General features: G+C 39.0%; 1 protein-coding gene across 2 annotated transcripts in view; it reads left to right on the forward strand.

Annotated features, from left to right (window-relative positions):
* Positions 1-1,823: 1,823 nt before the first annotated feature.
* The window catches only part of gnav1 (guanine nucleotide binding protein (G protein) alpha v1), a 31,096-nt gene continuing 5,512 nt past the window's right edge, over positions 1,824-27,407 (forward strand). The window contains exons 1-9 of one of the 2 annotated variants that reach the window (XM_061884221.1): positions 1,824-1,964; positions 6,136-6,271; positions 6,338-6,435; positions 12,439-12,531; positions 15,353-15,513; positions 20,805-20,933; positions 23,778-23,907; positions 25,300-25,371; positions 26,403-26,490. In XM_061884221.1, the coding sequence (XP_061740205.1) occupies positions 1,926-1,964; positions 6,136-6,271; positions 6,338-6,435; positions 12,439-12,531; positions 15,353-15,513; positions 20,805-20,933; positions 23,778-23,907; positions 25,300-25,371; positions 26,403-26,490 (946 nt within the window). In that variant the 5' untranslated portion in view covers positions 1,824-1,925. The remainder of the gene's footprint in view (positions 1,965-6,135; positions 6,272-6,337; positions 6,436-12,438; positions 12,532-15,352; positions 15,514-20,804; positions 20,934-23,777; positions 23,908-25,299; positions 25,372-26,402; positions 26,491-27,407) is intronic. The other variant, XM_061884222.1, reaches the window with a different exon arrangement.

A 27,407-nucleotide genomic window follows, 5' to 3' on the forward strand; every position in this document is an offset into this window, starting at 1 on the left:
GGGATAGTTTGATTGACAACACTAAATTGGCCCTAGTGTGTGAATGTGAGTGTGAATGTTGTCTGTCTATCTGTGTTGGCCCTGCGATGAGGTGGCGACTTGTCCAGGGTGTACCCCGCCTTCCGCCCGATTGGGGATAGGTTGATTGGCAACACTAAATTGGCCCTAGTGTGTGAATGTGAGTGTGAGTGTTGTCTGTCTATCTGTGTTGGCCCTGCGATGAGGTGGCGACTTGTCCAGGGTGTACCCCGCCTTCCGCCCGATTGTAGCTGAGATAGGCGCCAGCGCCCCCCGCGACCCCAAAAGGGAATAAGCGGTAGAAAATGGATGGATATACAGTATATGACAGTGGTCCCCAAACTTTTTATAGCTGCGGACCGGTCAACACTTGATAATTTGTCCCGCGGCCCGGGAGGAGGGGTTTGTCATGAAAAAGGGAGGTTTTTTGGGTTGGTGCACTATTTGTAAGTGTATCTTGTGTTTTTTATGTTGATTTAATAATAAAAAAAAAAATGTTTTAGAAAAAATTCTTCTGCGGCTTGGCCCGGTGGTTGGGGACCACTGGTATATGATATAAATAATGATAAATGGGTTGTACTTGAATAGCGCTTTTCTACCTTCAAGGTACTCAAAGCGCTTTGACACTACTTCCACATTTACCTATTCACACACACATTCACACACTGATGGAGGGAGCTGCCATGCAAGGCGCTAACCAGCACCCATCAGGAGCAAGGGTGAAGTGTCTTGCTCAGGACACAACGGACGTGACGAGGTTGGTACTAGGTGGGGATTGAACCACGGCCACTCTTCCACTGCGCCATGCCATATATATATATATATATATATATATATATATATATATGTATATATATATATATATATACATATATAAAGACATGCACCTGGCGATAGGTTGATTGGCAACACTAAATTGACCCTAGTGTGTGAATGTGAGTGTGAATGTTGTCTGTCTATCTGTGTTGGCCCTGCGATGAGGTGGCGATTTGTCCAGGGTGTACACCGCCTTCCGCCCAATTGTAGCTGAGATAGGCGCCAGTGCCGCCCGCGACCCCAAAAGGGAATAAGCAGTAGAGAATGGATGTATGTATGTATATATATATATATATATATACACACGCACACACACACACATATGTATATACATATGTATATATATATATATATATATACACCGTATTTCCTTGAATTGCCGCCTGGGCGCTAATTAATTTAAAACTTCTTCTCACTCCTGCGCTTACCAAAGGCATGCGGTAAAAGTAAGCATGCGCTAATTTTTTTAAAACCTTCTCACTCCGGCGCGCTAATCTTTTTAAAACCTTCTCACTCCGGCACTTACCAAAGGTATGCAGTAAAAATTTGAGTGTTATGTAAGCTTGGACTTTAAATCCTACTGAATAGCTTTTAATCTTCTTGTCTTTATGCGATTTCAAATTACTGGTAGGGAAATCAGCCTCCTCCATTTTGAAAATGATGACAGGGGAAGTGTCACTCGTGACGTCACGAGTTTGACCAGGCGGTAATACTAAGCATGCGCTAATTATTTTGGGGAGTGAGTTTGACCCGGCAGTAATTCAAGGCAGGCGCATACTACATACCCTGCGGCAATTCAAGGAAATACGGTAATATAATTTTTAAAATATATAATGAATAAAAAACAGGTACAATATAATTTGTTTCCTCTAACCACTGCTTTTATAAGGGGTTGAACACAGGAAAATACAATTTATTTATTTTTTCAGTTTGACTGCATATTAATATTTTGTGGTGTTTTTACAACACAATAATCAGCTTTACGGCCACCGAGCAGCACCACCTGCCACCATTTAACCAAATTAGCTCTCGTGCGCGGTTTGGATAAAAAATTAAAAGAAACCTCGGCGCTGTGGAACACAATTAAAGCCATGCTTTGTTGCGTGAACATATTGCCAACCCCGCTAAAGGTAGTAAACTTTTTTCATTTACCCGTTTTCGTTCTTTTTAATTACGAATTAAAAGGCTAAAACATGATTGTAAAATTTACGGTTACACAAACCGAAGTATGTTCTTGGTTTGTTGGAACCGGACATGTTATCGTTTGATTGTTTTTTCTTGTTGTTTTTTTTAATAAACACATTTCAGTAGTAAAATAGTTAATATATGCAATGAAATAGCTGCTTCCGCGTACACCAAAAGTATCGCCACGAATTATTTGTTTAAAATGATATGAATGGATATAGAGCAGGGGTGTCCAAAGTGCGGCCACACATTCTGGAAATGCTATTGCAAAAAAAAAAAAAAAATAGAAACATTAAAAAAAAGTGGAATAAGGTGAGGCTGGGCGATATTGGCTTTTATTAATATCGATATATTTTTATGCCATATACCAGGGTTCGGCAACCCGTGGCTCCGGAGCCGCATGGGGCTCTTTAGCGCCGCATTACTGGATCTCTGGAGCTTTTTCAAAAATATATGAAAAATGAAAATGATGAGGTGAAAAAACATATTTTTTGTTTTAATTTGGTTTCTATAGGAGGACAAACATGACACAAACCTCCCTAATTGCTATAAAGCACACTGTTTATATTAAACATGCTTCACTGATTCAAGTATTTGGCGAGCGCCATTTTGTCCTATTCATTTTGGCAGTCCTTGAACTTACCCTAGTTTGTTTACATGCATAACTTTCTCCGACTTTCTCAGACGTGTTTTACGCCACTTCTTTTACTGTCTCATTTTGTCCACCAAACTTATAACGTTGCGCATGTATGCACAAATTTGAGTTTTGTTGATGTTATTGACTTGTGTGGAGTGTGCTAATCAGACATATTTGGTCACTGCCTGACTGTAAGTTAATTGATGCCAACATGCTATTTAGGCTAGCTGTATGTACATATTGCTTTACTATGCCTCATTTGTAGCTATATTTGAGCTCATTTAGTTTCCTTTAAGTCCTCATAATTCAATTTATATCTCATGACACACTATCTGTATTTAATATGGCTTTTAATTTTTTGCGGCTCCAGACAGATTTGTTTTTGTATTTTTGGTCCAATATGGCTCAACATTTTGGGTTGCCGACCCCTGCCATATACGATATATATCACAATATTTTGCCTTGGCCTTGAATGAACACTTGATGCATATAATCACAGCAGTATGATGATTCTATGTGTCTACATTAATCTTCATACTGCATTAAAGGCCTACTGAAATGAGATTTTCTTATTTAAACGGGATAGCAGGTCCATTCTATATGTCGTACTTGATCATTTCGCGATATTGACATATTTTTGCTGAAAGGATTTAGTAGAGAACATCGACGATAAAGTTTGCAACTTTTGGTCGCTAATAAACAAGCCTTGCCTTTACCGGAAGTAGCAGACGATGATGTCACAGGTGTGAGGTCTCCTCACATCCTCACATTGTTTATAATGTGAGCCTCCAGCATCAAGAGCTATTCGGACAGAGAAAGCGACAATTTCCCCATTAATTTGAGCGAGAATGAAAGATTCGTGGATGAGGATATTGATAGTAAAGGACTACAAAAAAAAAGTTAATTAAAAAAAAAGGCGATTGCATTGGGAGCGATTCAGATGTTTTTAGACACATTTACTAGGATAATTCTGGGAAATCCCCTTATATTTTTATTGTGTTGCTAGTGTTTTATTGAGTTAAATAGTACCTGATAGTCGGAGGGGTGTGTCCACGTGTGTGTTGACACCAGTCTCTGACGGCAGCTGCATGGACGGCGGAAGCTCCACTGGTCTCCGGTAAGAGGCGACTTTTTACCACAATTTTCTCACCGAAACCCGCCGGTTGACAAGTGGTCGGGAACCATGTTCGCTTGACCGCTCTGATCCATAGTAAAACTTCACCTCCGGGAATTTTAAACAAGGAAACACCGTGTGTCTGTGTGGCTAAAGGCTAAAGCTTCCCACCTCCGTCTTTCTACTTTGACTTCTCCATTATTAATTGAAAAATCGCAAAAGATTCAGCAACACAGATGTCCAAAATACCGTGTAATTGCGCGATGAATAGAGACGACATTTAGCCGCAAGTGGTGCTGGCTAATATGTCCCCTCCAACTAATAACGTCACAAACAAGCGTCATCATTCCGCGACGTTTTCAACAGGAAACTCCGCGGGAAATTAAAAATTGTAATTTAGTAAACGGAACCAGCCGTATTGGCATGTGTTGCAATGTTAATATTTCATCATTGATATATAAACTATCAGACTGCGTGGTCGGGAGTAGTGGGTTTCAGTAGGCCTTTAATATATGCTACTTTTAAGTTTTCATGCAGAGAGGGAAATCACAACTAAGTCAATTGACCAAAACTGTATTTATTAAATACTCTTCTTTCTCTCACGGGTGACTTTTTAATGAAAGAACAAATTAATAGTGTTGCTACCTTTTTGTAGTAACACTTCTGCTGCATACTTTGCATATTGCTGTTGTCTGCTGAATATCTTCCGGCTTGAAGCCAAACCACCGCCAGATGGATCCCCTGCTCTTTATTTTGGGCATTTATTGTTCTTCCTCCATTTGTGATCAGTTCCGAACCTTGTCTCTCTTGTATTGTCACAAGCTCTGCTCCGCTCGACCTGCCTCAGCTAACGTTAGCCATGCTAACGTTAGCTCTCGGTGAGAGCGTATGACGCTACACACGTGACAGTAGGTGACGTATGTAAGAAGGCGGGCTTGTTTTACGTCTCTGTGAGAAGGACAGACGAGAAGGATTGAGAAACACCAGTAATGTAATGCCCGCACCTAAAAGCAACGGTGTGAGAACATATAATCGAATATTACGATACAGTCATTTTCTATATCGCACAGAGACAAACCTGCGATATATCGTTTATATCGTTGTATCGCTCAGCCCTAGAATGAGGTGAAATCTAACGAGAAAAAGTTGCAATGTTGACACAAAGCTGCCATGCATGCAGTTTTTTTTTTCTTGTCTATTTTTATTTTTTTGCTGTTGCTAAAAAAAAAACATAAAAAACAATGTTATCATGAATTATTGACTTATTCAGAGCTCCAATTATTTCAAATATTTCACTTTAAAATGTTTTCTGTGGAAAATATTCCATATGTGTGTTTGCCATACAAATACATCGTTTTCTTTGACAAAAGAGCATAAAACAATCAAAATTATAATTCAAACGTTAAATCGACAGATATATCTGAAGTTGATCTCGTCACTTAAGTGTTGAAAGTAAAAAAAAAAAAAAAAACTAATAATGTATCACTTTATGAGTGGGGCACCTTTTGGATTCCAAATATATTTAATGGGATTTTATTTATCTTTTCACTGTTATACCTCAAAAATAATAATAAATTAAAATAAGTGGTGTCCTGCATTATTGATCTTTTCAAGGATGTACTTCACATCAAAGATTGCTTTCTGAATGCTTTGGGCAGTGGGGGAAATACTGCATATCTCAGTTTTATTATAAAAATCAATCAATCAATCAATGTTTATTTATATAGCCCTAAATAACTAGTGTCTCAAAGGGCTGCACAAGCCACAAAGACATCCTCGGCTCAGATCAAAAACAAAGTTGTCAATGAAATAAAAGGCATAAAACATTTTTTTTTTTTTTTTGGTTTAACTTTATATCAACCTGAAGTTGATAAACTGTAGAGATTTACTGTAAGCGTTAAATAAAAAAAGATAATAATAATTTGACTTGTTTTTAACATTTTAATGACTTAGACCCTTTATGGTCCCCGGGACCCCTAAAGGTAAATAACAAACAAAATCCATATATGTTGTTATGGTTTGAAAAAATTTAAAATATCAAAACGGCCCCCGCATGCTTTAATTTTTCTGTGTGCTGCCCTCAGTGGAAAAAGTTTGGACACCCCTGATATAGAGTAATGTAATCCATCCATCCATTTCCTACAGCTTGTCTCTTTTGGGGTCGGGGTTGCTGGAGCCTATCTCAGCTGCAATCGGGCGGAAGGCGCGTACACCCTGGACAAGTCGTCATTCACACACTAGGGCCAATTTAGTGTTGTAATCCATTAGTTCAAAATGGACAACTTTCTCACTGTAAACAAATCTGCATATTATCTGGAGCCAATAGTATTCCCGCAGCTATGGTAACCTAAACATACCTCCTCAGATGTGCATGGGAATGTGCCTCCACCAAGACATCAGGGAGGAGGCCAAGAAGGCCAAACTGCAGAGCTCCAAAATCGAGCAAGACCTTTTTGAACAGGCCAGGAGTGAGATAAATGTGTTCAAAATCCTCATACTTGGTAAGATTGAGGCATGTTGTGTATGTAGGTATGACAATATTAGAAAACAAATGTTTATTGTTTTAGGAGCTGCAGAGAGTGGAAAGAGCACTCTGATCAAGCAGATCAAGATCATCCACAGTCATGGCTTCTCCAAACAAGAGCTCGTCAGCTTCAAGGTGCATGTAAATGTCGCTCTTACTGTTTTCTGAAACTTAGAGTGTCACGATGGTTTTGGTTAATATGAACTCTTGAGTACTTGGTCAAATGTGAATGCTGTGATTTAAAGACCCCTGATGTGCACCAAACAAGCAAAACCGAGAACATTTGCAGTTGGGTTTTGCAAGTGAACTCTGGTGTGGTTTGTTTCATTTGAGCTCATGTAGCAGTGTTAAAATTACACCAATTACAAATATTATTTCTTCCTGTATGCGTGTGACATGAGTGCTATTTAAAGGGGTCGTATTATGTTTTTTCTACATTTATAACACTTCCTCGTGGTTTACATAATACCTAAAAGGGGTTGTTTGGATTGTTTTACAGACTGTTTTAATCCGCCTTCTGACCGTCCCTTTAGGATGCGCTGTTTAGTGGGCGGTCTTATTACATGCCTCCACTTTGACTGCGTCTTTTCCCCGCCAGCTATGTTGATGTTTTTTGCACTTCCATATGGAGTCTGCTGACAGATACAAGTTTGAACTATAGGCTACTTTGTGTTAGAAATTGCAACGGCAGAGGTGGCGTGTGCATGTACGAGCCAGTCTTCCCCACAACAAGACAATTGATAAAAAGAAGGGACTTATTTACTTACAACATTGGATCACAATGGTGTACTTGCGCAAAGCTTTCTCGCGTAAATGGCTACCATATATGGGATAGCCGCTGATGTCACAACTGGGAAAAACGTCACAAATTAACCAAAGTCCAAACAGCTCATTTAGAAGTATGGAAGAAGGTAAGATGGTTTTATATATATCTTTTGCTATACCGACATGGTTTGATTTCAAATTTCTGAAATGTATACAGGTCCTAAATACACAAAAACAGCTACCAATAGATAGGAAAAAAATATTTTGCAGAATAGATCTCCTATAAAAGTTGATTTTCAAAGCTTTTTTATGAAGTTCAAGCTGGAAAATAACCTTCACAAAGTCCATACTTCCTGTAATGATTATTTTCAGTGCAACTTTTGGTCCCATGACATCACCAGACTAAACACTAAGTAAACCTAAAAGTGTGCATCAAGTATCTTTAAAAAAAAAAAAGTGCACTGAATTATATGTAAAACAGCCTTAAAGGATCTATTTGTGTTATACCATGGGTCCCCAAACTTTTTGATTCGGAGGCCGCATTGGGTTAAAAAAATGTGGATACATTTATTCCAAGTGTGATCGTGTCACGTTATTGATGGGAAAGTGCATTTTTAGACATGACTTGCCTGAGCGTCTAGGAGACATCGAGAGTAACAAGTGGTACAAAATGAATTAGAAAGGACAAATTTAAGAAAAGATAAAAAAAGTAATAAACACTTTTTTTTTTCAACTTTGGACTTCCCGCGTGCCGGATTTTGGATACTGGTTGGCCAAATCTGGCCTGGGGGCCGTAGTTTGGGGATCCCTGTGTTGTACTGTAGCCCACTATTTTCCATGTCCAAACCATGTAAACTATGCCCCAAATAACACATGGTGCACAGGAAAAGAATAATGTTACGCTACAAAATCGGTTCATGAGTTCAACAGTAATATTGCAACTACAGCATTTAAAGTGTATATATTTTTGTTCTGAAAGATCTATTTGCGCGAAAGCACAGAGTGACAACCATGATTGCTAGTCACCTTATTCCACTCTTAACAACAAATTTTGTTCAGTTGAATTTCCATCCATCTATTCTTCACCACTTGTCTGTCTCGGGGTTGCAGGGATTTGGAGCCTGTCCTAGCTGCACAATTTGGGAAAAAACTTAATTGCCAATTTCTCTTCAAAATTGCAATCGCAATTTCACCCTTCTGTTCATTTTATTTTTATATTTTTTACATATGAATGCATAAACTGTGAAATAACAAATGAAGGATGACATGTTACTTTTAGATTGTCCATCAACATTCTTGTCTCAGGGTGCAACACTGAAGAATATTCAATAATTTAGTTAAAGACATTTGGCTTTGTGTAGACAGACTCAGAACTCTTGTCTACATCATGCTCTTAAACTTAAGAAATAATCGATAACAATACAGTGTTTGTAATGTAATCATATTATGCAGGTAACTATTTAAAATAATATAAACTGGGGCTCAAGTTGTCTACCTCCTTTTGGTGAGCCCTGGTAACTGTTTTGTCAGGTGAACAACAACAACTGGAGGCAGAAGCAAACTTTAACATCGTTGACGACATATAACTGGAGAATGCAGAATGCACCAATTACAGACACGTCGCAATCCTCCAAGAGATCCATGTAGCTGACAGTTCTCGCTTAAAGATCCCTGAGTGCACCTTGGCTTCACAAATCGAGAGTGACATTCATGTTGTTGCCACAATCATAAAAACACACAGCTATAAGGAAAGCAATTGCAATGTCCCCGCCAGACTCCAGCCTGGAATGGGCAGCAAAACAAGTTGAAGGTGTAACTATCATTACCATTTACATGCCCCACATCTTGGCTTCAGGCAAATTCTATCCCTGCTTTGACCCACCCTGCATTTATGCCGGTGACTTTAACTACCACAGCACTACTTGGTGATATAATTAATCCAATCCAGATGGTGTCACTCTCGAGGAATGGGCAACAGCAACTGGTGTGCAACTCCTATGATTGAAAACAACCACACAGCTTCTATTCTGGCAAGTTGAACACGACCTCAAACCCAGACCTCGCTTTCTCAGGCCTGAATGGCCCATCACCCCACCGTATCACCCTGGACCCTTCTCCCAGATCACAACACACGCCGTCATTTATAACCTCAGATAACCCTATCAAACCAGTGAATATGTGGAATTTCTACAAGGTTAACTGGGAACAGTTCAACAAATTGGTGGACTCGGGCACCGAAAGTCTACCTGCATCGACGACTCATCACCTGGATGGTGGCTACTCAGCCCTCTGCAAACTCCTCATTAGGGCAGCCATGAGTGCCATCCCATGTGGTTTTTGTCAACATTACATTCCCAAACGGGGCAAGGAGTGCGATGAACACCACAACAAGTTCCTGCAAGCTGAACCTGGTGAAGAGGCAGCCAACAAAGCAACACATGTGACAGACTGCCTAGTCAATAAACGGAGAGAAAGATGGGAGGAGACTGTGTAAGGAATAGACTTCACTCACTCCAGCAGGAATGCTTTGAAAACCTTTGACCGCCTTACAGGTAGAATCCCCAGACATTCTCAATGCCCAGTGACAGCCAAGTCGTTAGTTGCATACCTCCTTGCAAATGGCTGCTTCAAGGATGCCAACAAGGATCAGACCAGATCTGTCTAGCAAGAAACAACCAGCCTATGGCAAGCACAAGGAATTGATGGCCATACTGTATATCAGTACCATTCTCAGCTGAATCTCACTAATGTCATCACCCAACTAAAGAGTGGAAAGGCCCAAGGTCCTGACAACCATTCACCTGAGTTTCTTATACACTGTGACCACTGTATTCTACTCCTCCTGTCTCTTTCGTCAGTCGATACCCAAGATCTGGTGGAAAGCTACCATCATTGCTCTGCCAAAATGAAACAAACCTCTAGCCGACCCAAAGAACTACCACCCTATTTTACTCCTCTGTGTCCCCTTCAAATTCCTCAAACAACTCCTCCTCGTTCGTTTGGAACCAGTCAACGACCCCCAATTTCCTGTCACCCAGGCAGGCTTTTGTCACGGACGCAGCACTGTACAACAAATTGAGAAGTTTTCAAATTACTTTGAAGTAGGGATGGGCGATATATCGATATACGCGATATATTGCGGGTTTGTCTCTGTGCGATGTAGAAAATGACTATCGTGATTTTCGAGTATAGGTTCTCACGCGGTTGTTTTTAGCTGCGGGTATTAAACTGCTAGCGTCTCTCCCTCTTTCTTGTCTCTCCTTCTCACAGAGACTTAAAACAAGCGCACCTTCTTACATACGTAACGTCCTCCCCGATAAGAGAGGTATCAGCATGGGTAACGTTATCTGTGATGCCAGCGCAGCCGTGCGAGTGCTAATACGAGAGGAAGAAGGTGCGAATCTGGTAACAAATGATGAATTAATTCACAAAAAAACCAGCACGGGGTCCATTGTCTGGCAGTGGTTCGCCTTCAAGCGGGAAGATGTCGAATGGACAACTTTAATTTGTCAAGTGTGGGGCACAAGCGTTGCTACCAGAAGTAACAATACTGCTAATATGTTGCATCATTTGAAAAGTCACCTGCTAATAACTGTTTGATAAATACAGTTTTGGTCAATTGACTTAGTTGTGATTTCCTTCTCTGCATGAAAGTTTAAAACAAGCATACATTAATGCAGTATGAATAATGTTTTAATGTACACACACAGAATCATCATACTGCTGTGATTATATGTATCCAGTGTTAATATAAGACTAAGGCAAAATATCGAGATATATATCGTGTATTGCGATATAGCCTAAAAATATTGAGATATTAAAAAAGGCCATATCGCCCAGCCCTACTTTGAAATCTATTTTAAAAAAGGACGCAAGGCGGGCATCATCTTAGTGGACCTGACTGCAGCCTACGACACTGTGTGGCACCAGGGCCTGATTCTGAAACTCCTCCGGATAATCCCTGATCGCAACCTAGTGCGATTCATCACCAACATTCTCTCGAATCGCAGTTTCACACTGAAGACAGGCGATGGACAGTCCAGCCGCCCAAGACGCCTAAGAAACTGAGTTCCCCAAGGATCAGTACTGGCCCTGCCGATGGTATTTAATATTTATTTACATATGTGACTTGCCATGCACAACATCTTTGCAGTACAGATATGCCGACGACCTCGCTCTTCTTCACTTTGACAGATGCTGGTCGAAAGTAAAAGACGTACTTTCGGCAGACATGGCACTTGTAGCAGCCTATCATAAGACTTGGAGAATGAAGCTAAACATGGCAAAAAACACCTACAGCTTTCCACGTCAATACCTTGGGGTAAAATTAGATAGGCAACACCTTCAATCTCTACATGCCAATGTGTTTTCTAGTAACAACCTCCTTGGTCGTCTGGCAGACTCATCCTGGGGAGCAAATACGTCCAACCTTTGCACTGGTGCCCTGGCCCTAGTCTACAGTACCGCAGAATCTGCCTCTCCAGCATGGTGCCAAAGTGAACAAAGTAAAAAACTGGACACATTACTCAAGGACACTTTGAGAATTAGCACTGGCTGCCTACGACCCACCCCATCTGATTTCCTGCCAGTGTTATCCGGCATTGCATCTGCGACTCTTTGCAGAGAAGAGTACTCACAGAGACTGGTGAACAAGGCCTTGCTGGACGTGAACAATCCCCTACACAACCTTATTCAGAACTCTCAACTTGACCGCAAACGCCTGCCATCTCACTGCCCTTTCTCCTGCCATTCAGCAACGCTTCGCGGCTACACTATCAACATCCTTGACAGATGGAGAACTGGCTCGCAGGAGACCCCACGACCCACTCAATTTAGAGCATGACCTGGCACATCGTTGCCACCAGGTGCAAACCTGCCTCGCAGAGAATGGGTAACTCTAAATAGGCTACAAACTGGAGTCTGTAGTTTCAACGCGAATCAGCAGCTTGCATATATGGCCTCTCTGCCCACCAAGACAAAGATTGTGAATGACTGAGAAGAGGGCTCACTGTGTTAGTTAATCCTCTTGTTAAATGCACTTCGGTGCTGAGAGCGTTACAGGGGGTTATACCTTTTTCTCCTTGTTAGAAAAGAAAACAAAAACCCGGGCATAGCAGTTTATCGATGCAATTGATTGACTTCTTGACTATTGAACCAGGCCTAGTGACCATTAAAACTTTTTAAAGGAGAAAATTATGTCTATCATCCTGGAAAAGTCACCACCTCACAGACAACTTTAATTGTGAAAAATATAGATATGGACTTTTTGTAATAAAATGCTAGGCAGTGTTGGATTTTTTATATATTTTTTTAGTACAAAAAATACATTTTGAGCTGGTTACATACAAGACCTTTAATGTTTACAACTTTTCTTGCCAGCCGGCAGTCCTCGACAACCTCCTCACATCAATGAAGTTTGTCCTCCGAGGAATGGGGATGCTGAGGATAAACCTGGCTAACAAAAAGAATAAGGTGTGTTGATTTCACCTCATACTACAGCAGTACCATCTATTTATAAGATGAATTGGTTCTGTGACTCTTTACTCAAAACACATGTCTCAAATCAACATCACCCACAGAAATTAATTAAAATTGATTGAATTGGTGCCCGACCCTCAAGAACTGCATGTTATATGTCTAAAAAAAAAAACACTTTTATATTGTATGAACAAATATCATATGAAAAATAATTAAATAGAATGTAGCATTAAGAGCTTCTGTAGTTTTGTGAACTAATGTAATGTACAACATTTACCATTGAGTCAACTGCTTCTGTGTCGAACACACTATCAGCAGCTTTTCCATATGTTCATGTATAAATATCAGCCATTTAAATATTTTAACATCCTTGGCTAGTGGTAAACTCATTCTGCTTCAGTATGGTGCTGACTAGCAGTGATAGACTTGAATTTTTGCCAAGTTGTTGACATGTCCAATCATGTTTTTGAGCATTTCTTTTTTTAATTCAATGAATATAATTCTCTTCTTCTTAGCACTGTCCTCTATACATATTTTGGAGTTATTTCCATCTCAAGATACAATCAAATGCTAACGAGTAAGACCAGATGTTTTGGGCGGATATTATGTGTTGTATTTTCACATTTGCGACATAAAGCATAACAAGCAGCCAAGATACAGCTCTTATCCCGAAACACTTAAGTTAAAGCACTCTTGAGTTTAGGTACCATTGTATAAAACCTCTGCCTTTTGGTTTGCTTGCAATTCTATTTTGTAACACTGTCATTCTTGAGCCTAGGGATTCCTACCCAGTGGGCGGTTGGCTGATATTGCTCTGTGGGCAAGGCTTAACTGGACTTGAAAATGTTTTTTTTCTTCTTATAAATAACTATCTCAAATGTATATGAAAATGTGTATCAATTTGGGAAATTTACTTTAATTTGTTTATTGATAATATCAAATCAATTGATTTGTACTCTGACTTCACTTTAGGGTCAAAACAATCACTGCTGGCCAGTGCATACATGAAGAGGCAAACTATGTTAAGATTCTCTGCTTTGATTGCTGAGAACAGTTCCCAAGCCGATGAAGAGACAAAAAAACAATCAACACACATTATGACACTAGCTACTTTGAAATATAATCGCTTTAGTCAAATATTTTCACTTGTTTCACTTAATTTCATAAATGGGATAATAATACATCATACCATGACCTTTTAACATCTGATAATAACAAAGTCAGAGAAATTACAAAAATGAGAATGTAACTCTTTGGTGCCCTGTTGACTCTTTTTAGACTCATCTTATTCCAACACTTGCTCTTCAGCTACACCGTACCACCATAAGGACTAACATTAAAATACAATACCATAGAAGGTCTAAATTTTCATCAAAAACAATGCAGAGATTTTACCTTATAAGTGTATTTCATAATTTTGACTAATGCAGTCTTTCTCAAACAGTGGGGCGGGCTCCCCTGGGGCGGCACGGAGCAATGTCTTCCTGGCAGCCTCCAAACCCAGACTTGTCCATCAGATTCCCAGATGAAAAAGCGTGATTCATCAGTCCAGAGAAGGCGTCTCCACTGCTCTAGAGTCCATTGGTGATGTGCTTTTCACCATTGCATACCACGCTGTGCATTAGACTTGATGATGAATGGCTGAGCTGTTCGGCCATGGAAACCCATTCCATGAAGCTCTGTGCGTACTGTACGTGGGCTAATTGGAAGGTCACATGAAGTTTGGAGCTCTGTAGCAACTGACACTGCAACGACTTTCTGCACAATGCTCTTCAGCATCCACTGACCCCTCAGTTTACGAGGCCTACCACTTGGTGGCTGACTTGCTGTTGTCCCCAAACTCTTCACTATTTTAGTTTTCCAAGTTGACTTTGGAATATTTAGGAGTGAGGAAATTTCATGACTGAATTTGTTGCACAGGGGCATACTATGACAGTTCCACGATGGAAATCACTGAGAGCGACCCATTCTTTCACAAAAATTTGTAGAAACAGTCTCCATGCCTAAGTGTTTGATTTTATACACCGGGCCTAGTGATTAGGACACCTGATTCTCATCATTTGGATGGGTGGCCAAATACTTTTGGCAATATAGTGTATCTGTCACTTAAATGCCAGTAATGGCGGAGAAAAAAAATATCTGCTTTTTTTAGTTATTTATCGCACTAATTAAAATCTCAATGTTGAATCGATATCGATTAATTGTGCAGCGCTAATGTAAAGTGTCCAACAGAAGAATAAGTGCTTATTAATTTTTAACAAGTATAGACCGAACCATGTTACAACAGAAAGTAACCAGATATTTATAGTAAATTAGCAAGTAGATTAATAATATATTTGACAAAATAATACAATCGGATTTAATGCAATATGTGACTGCATATGTCAGCAGCAAAATTAGGAGCCTTTTTCAATACGTTTTTGAAATGATTATATTTATCGGTCAAAAAATATATAGGAATGTATTATTGCAAGAGGCAGCTATATATGTGTGTATGTTGTATATATGTTTGTATATGTATATATTGTGAGGAAAAGTTAGTGGTTCTGCCTTTTTAAGTTGGAACTTTCCACAGTAGCTTTGAAGACGTTGCCATTCTCATCCAATATCTCTGACCTTTTGGTGCCGACCACCACCATGACACTAAAGCAAAACATAATTCTGTGCTTGTTATTCACATGTACACACCAAACCACACTATCATCTATACTGTACGTGAAAATGAAATTATTGGGAGGTCTGGAGTGGACCTCTTAACTTTTATTTTTACCAACACCCTATCAGATGTCAACAGTTTTTGCTTTTTTTGTTTTAGATTCACGCCCGCTCCATCTTGTCCTGTAGTCAGTGTATGGGAGACGACCAGGAGCTGCTTCCCTTTGTGGCTCATGCTTTCTGTGCACTTTGGGCAGACTTGGGTGTGCGAGCGGCTGCATCCAGAGGTTACGAGTTTGAACTTAACGACTCTGCACTCTAGTGAGTATAATAGTGAAGTTAATACGGCATAGAGACTGCGTGGTGCAGTTGGGTTACTGGCCGTGCCAGCAACCTGAGGGTTCCCGGTTCAATCCCTATCTTTTACCAACCTCGTCACGTCCGTTGTGTCCTTGAGCAAGATACTTCACCCTTGGTCCGGATGGGTTGTGGTTAGGGTCTTGCATGGCAGCTCCCACCATCAGTGTGTGTGTGTGAATGGGTGAATGTGGAAATAGTGTCAAAGCGCTTTGAGTACCTTGAAGGTAGAAAAACGCTCTACAAGTATAACACATTTAATACTGTGCTCTCTCCTAGCTGTTGCGTTTTTCTATGTTGGCCAACAATTCTGATCCGAAACCATAGCCCATCCATCCATTTTTTACCGCTTGTCCCGTTCGAGGTCGCGGGGGGGGGGGGTCGCTGGAACCTATCTCAGCTGCATCCGGGCGGAAGGTGGGGTACACCCTGGACACCTCGCCACCTCATCGCAGGTGAGGTGGCGACTTGTGGTGAACCATAGCATCATTCGCAAATACATCCTTTCAATTTGCTCTATCAGGCTGTACAAGAAACCGTAATCAAAGCATTAGATGTGTGATGACTAATGTGCCGTATAAAATACTTGTCAGTCAGCGACTATTGATTTTGACAGAACTGGTCATGGTGACAGGTGTAAAATTCCACACCCCTGTCCAGGAAAGTATTTGCAGGGCTTCAGTTTTTCCACATTTTGTTATTTAACAGCCTTTTCCAAAATGCAATACATTTATTTTTGCCCGAAAAATTCTACACACTACCTCATGATGACAAGGTAAGCGCTTTCTCTTAGAAATGTTTGCAAATGTTTTAAAAATAAAAAACTAAGAAATCACATGTACATAGGTATTAAAAGTGTTTGCTATGAAGCTCAAAAGTTAGTTCAGGGGCATCTTTATTGAACTGATCATCCTCAGTGTTCTTACAGCTTAACCCAGTGTTTCTCAAACATTGGGGCGAGTCCCCCTGGGGGGGCACGGTAAAATGTCAGGGTGCGTAACCTCGAGGAACATTCTTTTTTTTTGCTGTACCAGAATATGATGAGCATATGTCACACTTGTTTTCCCTGTAACCACGGTGGGAGACTAGGAAAGACTGGTGTGTTTTTCTTCTATTTTTGATAAGCTTACAATGTTATGCAGAGGTATTGTCATCACAAATTTATCGACAAAATATACTATTTTTAGTCATGATGGAGAGTGGTGGGGGGGGCTGAAATCTTTTCTTCTTCCAAGGGGTGCGTAACAGAAAATATTTGAGAAGCACTGGCTTAACCTGCGATAAATTATGTTGGTTAGACATGATTTGGAAAGGCACAGACCTGCCTATATTCAAGGTCCCACCTCGGTCCGGTTTTTGCTTTTGGCAAAGTGAACCCAAGGCGCAATCTGTGTGAGTTTTCTAGACTACCGCCACTCATTTCCAACAGTGGCCCTTTTTTATAGAGAAGGTGGCACTTTTGCTCCAAGGTTAAAAATAAATAAATAAAAAGTGGCAGCTTTGGGCATTTCATATGCATTGTGGGCGTGTGTGGGTCTCCTCATTTGTGGCCTCCATCCTCTGTAAACTAAAGAAGTTTGGAACTACCAGGATTCTTCTGAGAGTTGGCAGGCCGTATAAACTGAGCAATGGGGGTGGAAGGGCCCTACACAGAGAAGTGACCAAGAACCCGATGGTCACTGTCTTCTGGCATCGTATTGAAACATAAATGAGGCTGTAATTGCTCTCAAAGGTGCATCAACAAAATATTGAGCAACGCCTGTGAGTAATTATGGATGATTTCTCAGTTTTATTTTTAATACATTTGCAATAAATTATAAAAAAAAAAAACTTTTCACATTGTTGTCATAGGGTAGTGTGTAGATTTTTGAGGATAAAAAATTATGTATTACATTTTGGAATAAGGCTTTAACATAACGCAATGTGGAAAGTGACGTGCTGTGAATACTTTCTGGATGCACTGTATGGTAGAAGTGGTTATCATTACTTATTCTTTCTGCGAGTCAGCTTTGGCATCTGTAAAGCTGAAGTTCATGGGGTAATTTTAAAGAGAGAGTTTTTTTTTTTTCATTATACATTTATTTATAATATATTGTGTAAAGTTTTATGGTACTGTATGTATCACTAAAATTAAAAAAAAAACAAGTTTAATCAAATATAATCACTTGAATATATGTGTGTATGAGAACATTTGAAAGATGTCCAGCGAGAGAGGTTATGTGTTCTACAACAAACATGCGTTATCTTTATAAAGCTCGTAACTGATCAATTCTTTAAGTACACAAACTAAAGGGGGCCTCTTTAGTTTGTGTACTTAAAGAATTGATCTGTTGATGTAGTTTGTACTTAAATAATGTATATCTTACTTTCATCATATAATATTAATAGTACAAATGATACAAATATAATAATGAGCATATAATGAAAATATATATTTGAAGCATTATGAGGAATTGATTTTATGTGACTAGAGGTCCATATCCAGTCCACATAAAGTAGCCAGATTTTGTTTTTAATAATGTCAGTTTCATTTCAATGGAACTCAACAAGCTCACAACTCTAAGGATGATACGAAGCCTAACTAGACTTTTTTGCAGTCTGCAAGGCTCCACACCAATTTATCCCATGATAATTTTTGGATCTGACTGTGTCGTGACACCCTTGACTTCCCAAGAAACTGAGCGTGTACCTCCTTTTGTGTTAGATTAAATTTGGGACATTAGCTTTGCCACGGATTGCCTTCTGTACAAGGGAAAGGCGCTGCCTAGCCAAAAAAGGTCACACACACACCAATATTGCATCGGCTTGCCTTTAGCTTTGATTTACACAATCTTCTGCACATTAATTTTGTCAGTTTTTGTATGGATTATGAAAGAATAGAGGTAAAGGACACTTTATGAAATCATCAGTCAAACTTATTTTGAAAGCCCGTTACCTCAGCTTTAGTTGACAATAGTGATTGAAAACAGAATGAAATTAATTGATATAATAAAACAATAGGTTAAAATGTATAAAAAAAAGTGGCCATGTTTTTTTTTAAAAGTGCTAGCACATGTTACTAATAGTGATAAAGGAGAATGTATATATTTTTTTAAAGTCTGTATTTTTCACAATTACTAATCAAACTGAATGGAAAAAAACACACGACCCGACAAATTTGTATTCAGGCTTTTCACTCACCCTGCATCGTTAACAGAGGGTACGTGCACACATACACACAAGCAGTCCAAGAGAAGCAACACACAATTTGCTGTCATGTTGTTATAATGGAATATACACACAATGATAACTAACATTAGCTATGCAAATCACTTACTTACAAACAAGCAAAGCCAATGCGTGTGCACGTGTTTCGTACGTAGTGTACGTCATTACGTCCTAAAAGCCGTAAGTAGCTGGGATAAATAGTAATGCTTACAACAAATACCTTGGGAAGTTAGCGCCCTGCAGACATCTGCATATAGGTAGCAAACAGCTCTTTAAGTACCAAATGCATCTCTGTATGAATTAGTTTTATGTTTTGCCCTGAACAAATGTAAGTCTGAGATGGGTCAGCATTTCCAAAGCCTGGACCAGCTACAGAGAAACTTAATTGGACCCAACCACGGTTGGGTCCTTTGTGGTTGGTACACCACAAAGCTCTACTGGCGCGATGATGATTAAAGTGCTCAATTAAAACAAAGCCGTACCATGTACTCCCTTTTAGAAACAAAAGTGTCAAATCATCTGAGACTGACTGGAAGTCAATGAACCAGAGTGAAGTAACTCTGTTGTCTAGTGTTTAAGATTCGTGCTGCAGCGTTTTTTTGCCAGTTGTAGACTATAGATAAACTGGTTGACACCAACATACATCAATGCAAACACTAATTAAAGCATGAATGGCCATCATTAAGGGCATTATTTTAGTGACACGGTAGAACTGAAAGAAATCAGTTGGCAACATTTTGATTATTGACAAATTAAACACCCAAATTATTTACCACTTGTTTACATTTAGGAACAAGAGAGACAACACCAGGGACCGTGCTAGTGAACATATTCTGTAAGACCCAATAACATTAAGTTTTGGACACATTTTGAAGTAAGAAATTCTGTTTGGTTAAAAAAACAGAGTTGTACAGCGCAAATAGATTCACTATGTCTTATTTGATATACTTTCAATTTCTTCTATTCAGACATGTATGCGTGGCCAGCTCTGTGTAGGAGCAAGGTGGGGAAGAGCCCCCTTAAATATGTCTTGCCCCCACCCCAAAATGTTTTAAGTTGAGTAAGTACATTTCAATGTACTCACAAAATTAATATATAACAAGTTGGCAAAGTTATCGACAGTAGCGGAGATATTCGCTGAAAAAGAGACACGCTACACATCTTCCCTCAGCTGTTGTTCTGTCCAATGTGTCAGGCTCTACGAGTCTGCGCACACAAAGATAAACACAACCCTCCCCTCAGCCCTCAGTAAACCAGTGGCGACAAATAAAAACAATACAAAAATGTTGTCAAACGAAATTCAATCATATTTAATTTTGTCTTGAAGATGGGTGGGGCGGGGTTTGCACAGATCCAATCACATTTCTTTAACGTATATACAAAATAGAGTGGGGCATAACTACGAAGGAAAGCCAGTCAGACATTTTCCGTGTAAGATCAGGAAGTTGAATTTCCCACCAGCGGCGCCAAATCAAAAGATATCTGGATTTGACGTGTTTTACATTGTGATATGAAAGTGTAGTGGACACATTTTTTTGACGCTATATGATTCTATCAGCAGGCGAGCCATCCATCGAGACATCTACACCTTTGTGCATTCATGCACAACGTTAAAATGAGACAGAAAAAGAAGTGGCATGAAACATTACTAGAAAGTCGGAGAAAGTTATACACGTAAACGAACTACGGTGAGTTCAAAGACCGCCAAAATTAGTTGGACAAAACGGCGCTTGCCAAATACTCAAATCAGTAAAGCATGTTTAATGTAAATAGTGTGCTTTATAACTATTAGGGAGGTTTGTGTCATGTTTGTTCTCCTACAAAAACCATATTAAAGCAAAAAATATATTTTTTGTATTTTTTTCCCCTTATCTTTTTACATTTTTCATACGTTTTTGAAAAAGCTCCAGAGAGCCACTAGGGCGGCGCTGAAGAGCCGCATGCGGATCTAGTGCCGCGTGTTGCCGACCCCCGATATAGGAGAATGCATATTCAAGCCAGGTGTTTTTGTGGCTCATGTTTGAGATTGTGAAATTTTCTCTGTTCAGTTTCTTCGAGAACATGAGTCGAATCATCGCTCCCAACTATGTCCCCACTGAGAGAGATGTTCTCCGAGTGAGAGTAAGGACTTGTGGAATCATCGAGACGCAGTTCCAAGTGAATGATGTTATATTCCGGTAAGACTTAATGTATTTCAATTCACATGAAGCTTGCATGTGATGTGGCGCCCATTCATACATTTAAGCATTCACACATAGCACCAGCCTTTTGGAACAAGGATTAGGTGCTAATGATCTAAATGTATGTGTCCGCAAAGGAGAAAGTTAAGTAAACGTTTATCTTTTGCATCTCATAGCCCCCCAGGTGCATTCAAAGAGCCTCAAATAAAATTAGAAACAGGGCGCGACTATAGGTTTTAAAAATAGGGTGAGAGTTACCTCCCAGAAAATGCACTAATATGAGATATTGTTACCCCTTTGATGCATAACATGGGTCAAATGTGACCCAACCAAGTTTTTATTATCTGTTTATTTGCAATAATTGAATGTAATCTTTCAGTATTCCAGGTATTCCTCAATTAACTTGTTTTTGGTCATTAAACATTATTTTATTCTTTCTCTTCATACTTTTTGAATAAAAATGATTTTTGTATTACTACCCTTCCAATCCACAACATGGGTCAAAAATGACCCACATCTATTTTCTATGTTATTTCATGTTAGCCTGAGCGTTGCTTTGCTATATATTTCAAGAACTGAATTGACAATTTTATTTTACGTTGGTCTAATTCACAAGTTTATTTTTGTTACTGCCAGATGTTTGCCAAAATGACAAATAACCAGGTTTCAAATGATAAATGTATGATTGTTTGGCCCAAATCACATCTAAAATAAGTATTTGAAGTAAAATATTATTGTAATATTCCTTCATCCATTTTTGACCCATGTTTGTAAACTTGATGTAGTATTACAAAAAATATTTTTGTTCATAAAGTATGGTAGGAAAAATATAAATAATGATTTGTGGTAATCAAAAACAAGATTTTTAAAGAATAATTGAATTATTAAATTATAAAATACATTAAATTCAAAAGATACAGCAAAGAAACACTCAGGCAGCATGAAATAACATGGGAAATTGATGCGGGTCATTTTTGACCTATGTGTGTAAACTTGATGTAGTATTAACACAAATACTTGTGTTCATAAGGTATGGTAAAACAAATATAAATAATGATTTGTGGTAATCAAAAACAAGATTTTTAAAGAATACTTGAATTATTAAATTATAAAATACATTGATTTCAAAAGATACAGCAAAGAGACACTCAGGCAGCATGAAATAACACGGGAAATTGATGCGGGTCATTTTTGACCCATGTTGTGCATTAAAAGGGGTGTGCATATGTTATGCATCAAAGGGTTAAGATGATAGTATCCACTGATGATAATCCTATCTAAATCAAAAACTCCACACTCTGGAAAAATATGTTGATTTTAAACTTGACATATTTATACTTAAGTGAATAATGACAGGTTATGCGATGATCTAAATTCATCTTCTGGCTACTTTTACATTGAATTTGTCGGCCCTTTTAACAAAAACAAATTATTTAGTTTTGGATTTTTCTTTAGATATCTTAGTCCCATTTTTAAAAAATAAAATATCTAATTAGGGTTTTTTCAAGTGTTTTCAAAAGCTGGTTTCAATCAAGTCTATGCAATAATGTGTTTAGTGCATGTAAACACATCAAATGTGTGTATATGGGGCAGCAACGTTGGTTTAAGGGTCGGGTGGGTGCCCTTTTAGAAGTATTTCCTGTGGGGGCCCAGAATTTGGTACTGTGCCTCTGTTATTGTTGTGTAATCTATTTTAACAATTATTTTCAAGTCCAAATGTTGATAGTTATTGCATTAACAATCCAAATCAACTAAAACATTTGACATTGTTCAGATAGCCCATGCTAAAGGGGACATATTTTAGGACTGATGCTCTTCTTTTCTCTATGACAAACTGCTGATGACACATTCTGATGCTCGGCCTGGTGGATAAACGCTCTGGTGTAATCACACACCTGTAGATGGTTTGACCCGAATGGAAACTCATTATCAGTGTCACCAAGGCCCTTGGCTTCACTAAGTGCTACCTGCTATTTTTTAAATGAGTTTGGTAGGGTTTTTGTTTTTCCCCAACTCCATTGTTACAAAGCTGCATTGCCAGAGGGTGTTAGTTTTGTGACATTAACACTACTAGTAGGCATCTTGAGTTGTGGTTTTATTATTGATGACATAGAATTTGATGGATCTTTCATTTAGATTAAGGATGCTGTGGGGATAGGTTGATTGGCAACACTAAATTGGCCCTAGTGTGTGAACGTGAGTGTGAATGTTGTCCGTCTATCTGTGTTGGCCCTGCGATGAGGTGGCGACTTGTTCAGGGTGTACACTGCCTTCCGCCCGATTGTAGCTGAGATAGGCGCCAGCGACCCCAAAAGGGAATAAGCGGTATAAAATGGATGGACATAGAATTTGATGGATCTTTCATTTAGATTAAGGATGCTGTGGGGATAGGTTGATTGGCAACATTAAATTGGCCCTAGTGTGTGAACGTGAGTGTGAATGTTGTCCGTCTATCTGTGTTGGCCCTGCGATGAGGTGGCGACTTGTCCAGGGTGTACACCGCCTTCCGCCCGATTGTAGCTGAGATAGGCACCAGCGGCCCCAAAGGGAATAAGCAGTAGAAAATGGATGGATGGATGATTTCAAATCAGCTGAGGTACAGCATATCATTGGGCAGTATAATTTTTAGGTGGTAGTGGCTGAGAAAGAGTGCGGATCATACCACTAACTGGGTTCTGACTGTTTACTTTTTGAATACAAAATTGGCTTTTTTCATTTCATAAAAATCAATGTATCACTGATTTGTTCAAGATCTTTTAAATTGAGCATTGCTCCCTTTTATATGTATGTGCTTGTAACATTTCAAAGTCACTGTGCATGACCTAATTTGTGTGCTAACAGGTTGTACGATGTTGGTGGACAGCGGAGTGAGAGGAGGAAATGGCTGCGCTGTTTTGACTGTATCCAAGCCGTCTTGTTCGTTGTGGCCCTGAGCAGTTATGACATGTCCCTCCCTGAAAAGCCAACTGTGGTATGTTGTCAAAACACATTCGACGAGTCAACTAGGGATGCAGCAATTATACATTTTGACTGAATGATTGGTTGTCTGTCTGTGTTGGCCCTGCGATGAGGTGGCGACTTGTCCAGGGTGTGCGCCGCCTTCCGCATGAATGCAGCTGGGATATCCTCCAGCCACCCTTGACCCAGAGAGAGACAAGTGGTAGAAAATGGATAAATAGATGGATGGATGGATAGATTACAGTCTGAGTAATAATTACGGTTTCAAAATTATTATGCGTTAATTTAACAACAATCACACATTACTTGAAGATCCTGAAGGGTTATTTATTACTGTACAGTAATCTAATATAATAACAGTACAAATAAATATAAACACAAATATTTATACTAAATTAATTAATTATTTTATTTATACAACACTAAGATTAACTTATTGATCTCCCAGAGTAAAATGTTATTTATCTGCCAAGAAAGTGTTGTCATCAAGTGTCATCCATCCCTATTTTGTTTTTAATTTGTTTTACACAGTGTTAATAGCTGGAATGCACATAATTAGAACCAAGGGTATATTGATTTTATTGTATAAACCCCTGGTTTTGTTACTGTTTTACACTTGTTATATTAACTTGCATATGTAGTATATTCAACACTAACAGGAAGGAAGCAAAAACGTTAAAATTGTCATTGAATGACCTGCTTACACCGAACCGAGTCAATGCTAAGCTACAGACTGAATGACACGTGTATATCTAATGCTTTACCAATTAAATTCTTCATTAAGTAACTTGCCATTAACATTAATTAAATGTATGTCTTACCTTTACTTTGGTATGTAAAGCTTTGTGGTGATCCAGCAAATGCTGCGCTATATTGGCCTATTAGACCCTTGAGCCGCAACATTCTTTTGGCAGGTTTTGCAAAAGCGTGAACAATCGTGTTCAATGACTACGTGGTCATTTGAGTACCCCAAATTTTCCCACACTTTCAACTTTAATTTTTTTTGGGTAAAGTTTGCTGCTTTGTCCTGCTGCCATTTTTAAGCTTATGTAGCATACTAGCGTGTCTCTTGATATGTACCTGCAGTATAAGCGCTGCTTTGTCCTGACATTTTTAAGCTAATGTAGCCTACTAGCATGTCTCTCGATATGTGGGTATAAGCAAATGCAACGCTAATCTAACTTTTCGTTCTGTGCAGGATGTGCTGAAAATAACTTACAGGCATAATGTCTGGGAGGAGGACTGAAACACACCTTTGCGATTGTATAACCGTGACGTTTTATTTTTACTGTTGATAGTAAAACAGGTCAATTGTTGCATCCCTAGAGTTGACAGTTAAGCAGTATTACCTTAACAAACTTGGCGCTAACATTTTTTCTTTTGCCCGAATCTGGAAAACTCATAGAACCGGCTGCAGGAAAGCCTTGAGCTTTTCACATCACTCTGTTCCAACACTGTCTTCAATTCCACATCAGTGGTAGGTTGGATTTTAAACAAACTGTTCTCACTGCAAAGTCACTTTATAGGCAAAGTTAATGAGGCCAATTGTATATTAGTCACGCCCACTAAGCTGTTTGAAAAAACAACAGTGCTAGAACATTAAGAGTGACACAAATGATAGTATTATTAAAATATTATAGTATTATTGCAATAAAGTGTGAACATAGTTATGAGCTGGCGACATGTCCAGGGTGTACTCCGCCTTCCGCCCGAAATAATTATGGGATGCCTTGTGGGATACATAATGTTTTTTTTGTTTTTTTTACAGCCGTGCATTTGTATATTCCCACTTTTCTAACGCTTTGTAGTAAATATAGAATTCATATTTAAAAGGGGGAAAATGGCACCAACTGGCCATAATTCCAATGATTTAAAGTGTGCAAAAAAACACACATTTGAGCATCCTTGTTGTGCATTTGTTTGTTCATAACTATCCCAAAAATTATGACGCTTGTTTGCTTTTGATTGGGGATCATAATTGCATTTGGCATGCCTAATTTGCAGCTTTGAACAGGTGATTTGCGTTAAGTGTCCTAGCTGGCAGCGCTTTCTGCTCTCCGTGATGAGTTTTTTGACAATCAACATTTGTCAAACAATTTATGCAAGCGTGTGCGACTTTCTCCCGGTTTCAGTCCTGCTGTTGTCATACAGCTTTTTCATCCAAGTAATTTTGTGGATGTATTTTGTTGTTATTTATGATATCAACCAAGGTTTATTCAAGTATAGCTTCAGGTAATGTGCAAATGTATTGTCGTCTTAATGTTTGCTAGTCATGTTTACTTCGTAGCTGCTGTAGAGATTAAAAAAAAGAAACAAGGGAGCAGGGGGATCATATTTAAATTATTGCATATATTATAGTATGGACAGTGAATGAAGTGGCTTCTTGAGGTTGTCTACAAATGCTGACATGTATTTCTCAAGGCTTATTTTGCTAAGCCTGACATTTGAGGGTGATAAGAAACAGCTGTGAGCCTCAGTCGCATTGGTTAACTACCTTCCATCTTGCAGATTCTGTTCTTGAACAAAACAGACCTTTTCCAGGAGAAGATCCTACATTCTGGAAGACACCTGAGATTATTCATTTCCAGTTTTAAAGGTATGCTTTGAAAAGTCCTGCTGACTGTAAATTAAACTGTTAGGAAATTCAACAAAAATGTTTCATGTTTGACTTTTCAGTTACACTTTAAATATTAAAAGTGGATTTTTCAAATCATTGATATTTAGCAGTAGATGCAACCAAATGAGAAATAATTTCCCAAGGTATCAGAGTCACCATCCAAAAGAGCATAGTATCAAGTATTTGAAATGTAAAACCAGACGTAGAAACACTCTTGGACTTCTACCAACACTGGCTCATGAAGGAATCGGAATGGAGCGTTGAACCATGATAGAGATGATTCTTTTATTTTTATTTTTTTGACATTTAAAACACTCCCCTTGTGGTTTACATAACGTGTAATGTTGGTCCTTTGGTCAAAATGTTGCATAGATCCTTGCTGTTTTTGGGTCTTATTCATGTGCCTCAACTCAACTGAGTCTTTATTTTTTAGCGCTTCCATATAGTCTACTGACATATGTTTGAACTGTACAATACTTTCTATTAAAATGGCAACAGCGAAGGATGCAGGTGCGTGTACGAGCCAGTCTGGCCCCCAAAAAGAAGATAGATAAAATGAAGAAACTCATTGACTAAAGCGTCAAACTCCAAAGGCGGACTCACCCAAAGATCTTCAGGTACATTTCTACCATACGTGGAGATAGCCACAGATGTCACAGGTCAGAAGTCATCACAGGACCAAGAAAATTCCCAAAACAATGAAGGGCGGCAAGATTATCTTATGAATATCTCTGCAATGCCTCCATGGTTTGATTTTAAATTTTTGGTACTATGGGGATCCCAAATGCACAAAGGAGGTAGGATCAGATAAGAAAAGTTGGTTTTGCATAATTGGTCCCCTTTAATCTTTTACAAAATTACTAAATTAATTCCCATAATCATTGAGGACGGGAATC

The sequence above is a fragment of the Nerophis ophidion genome, linkage group LG23 (genome assembly GCF_033978795.1).
Source record: "Nerophis ophidion isolate RoL-2023_Sa linkage group LG23, RoL_Noph_v1.0, whole genome shotgun sequence".
Classification (NCBI taxonomy): Eukaryota; Metazoa; Chordata; class Actinopteri; order Syngnathiformes; family Syngnathidae; genus Nerophis; species Nerophis ophidion.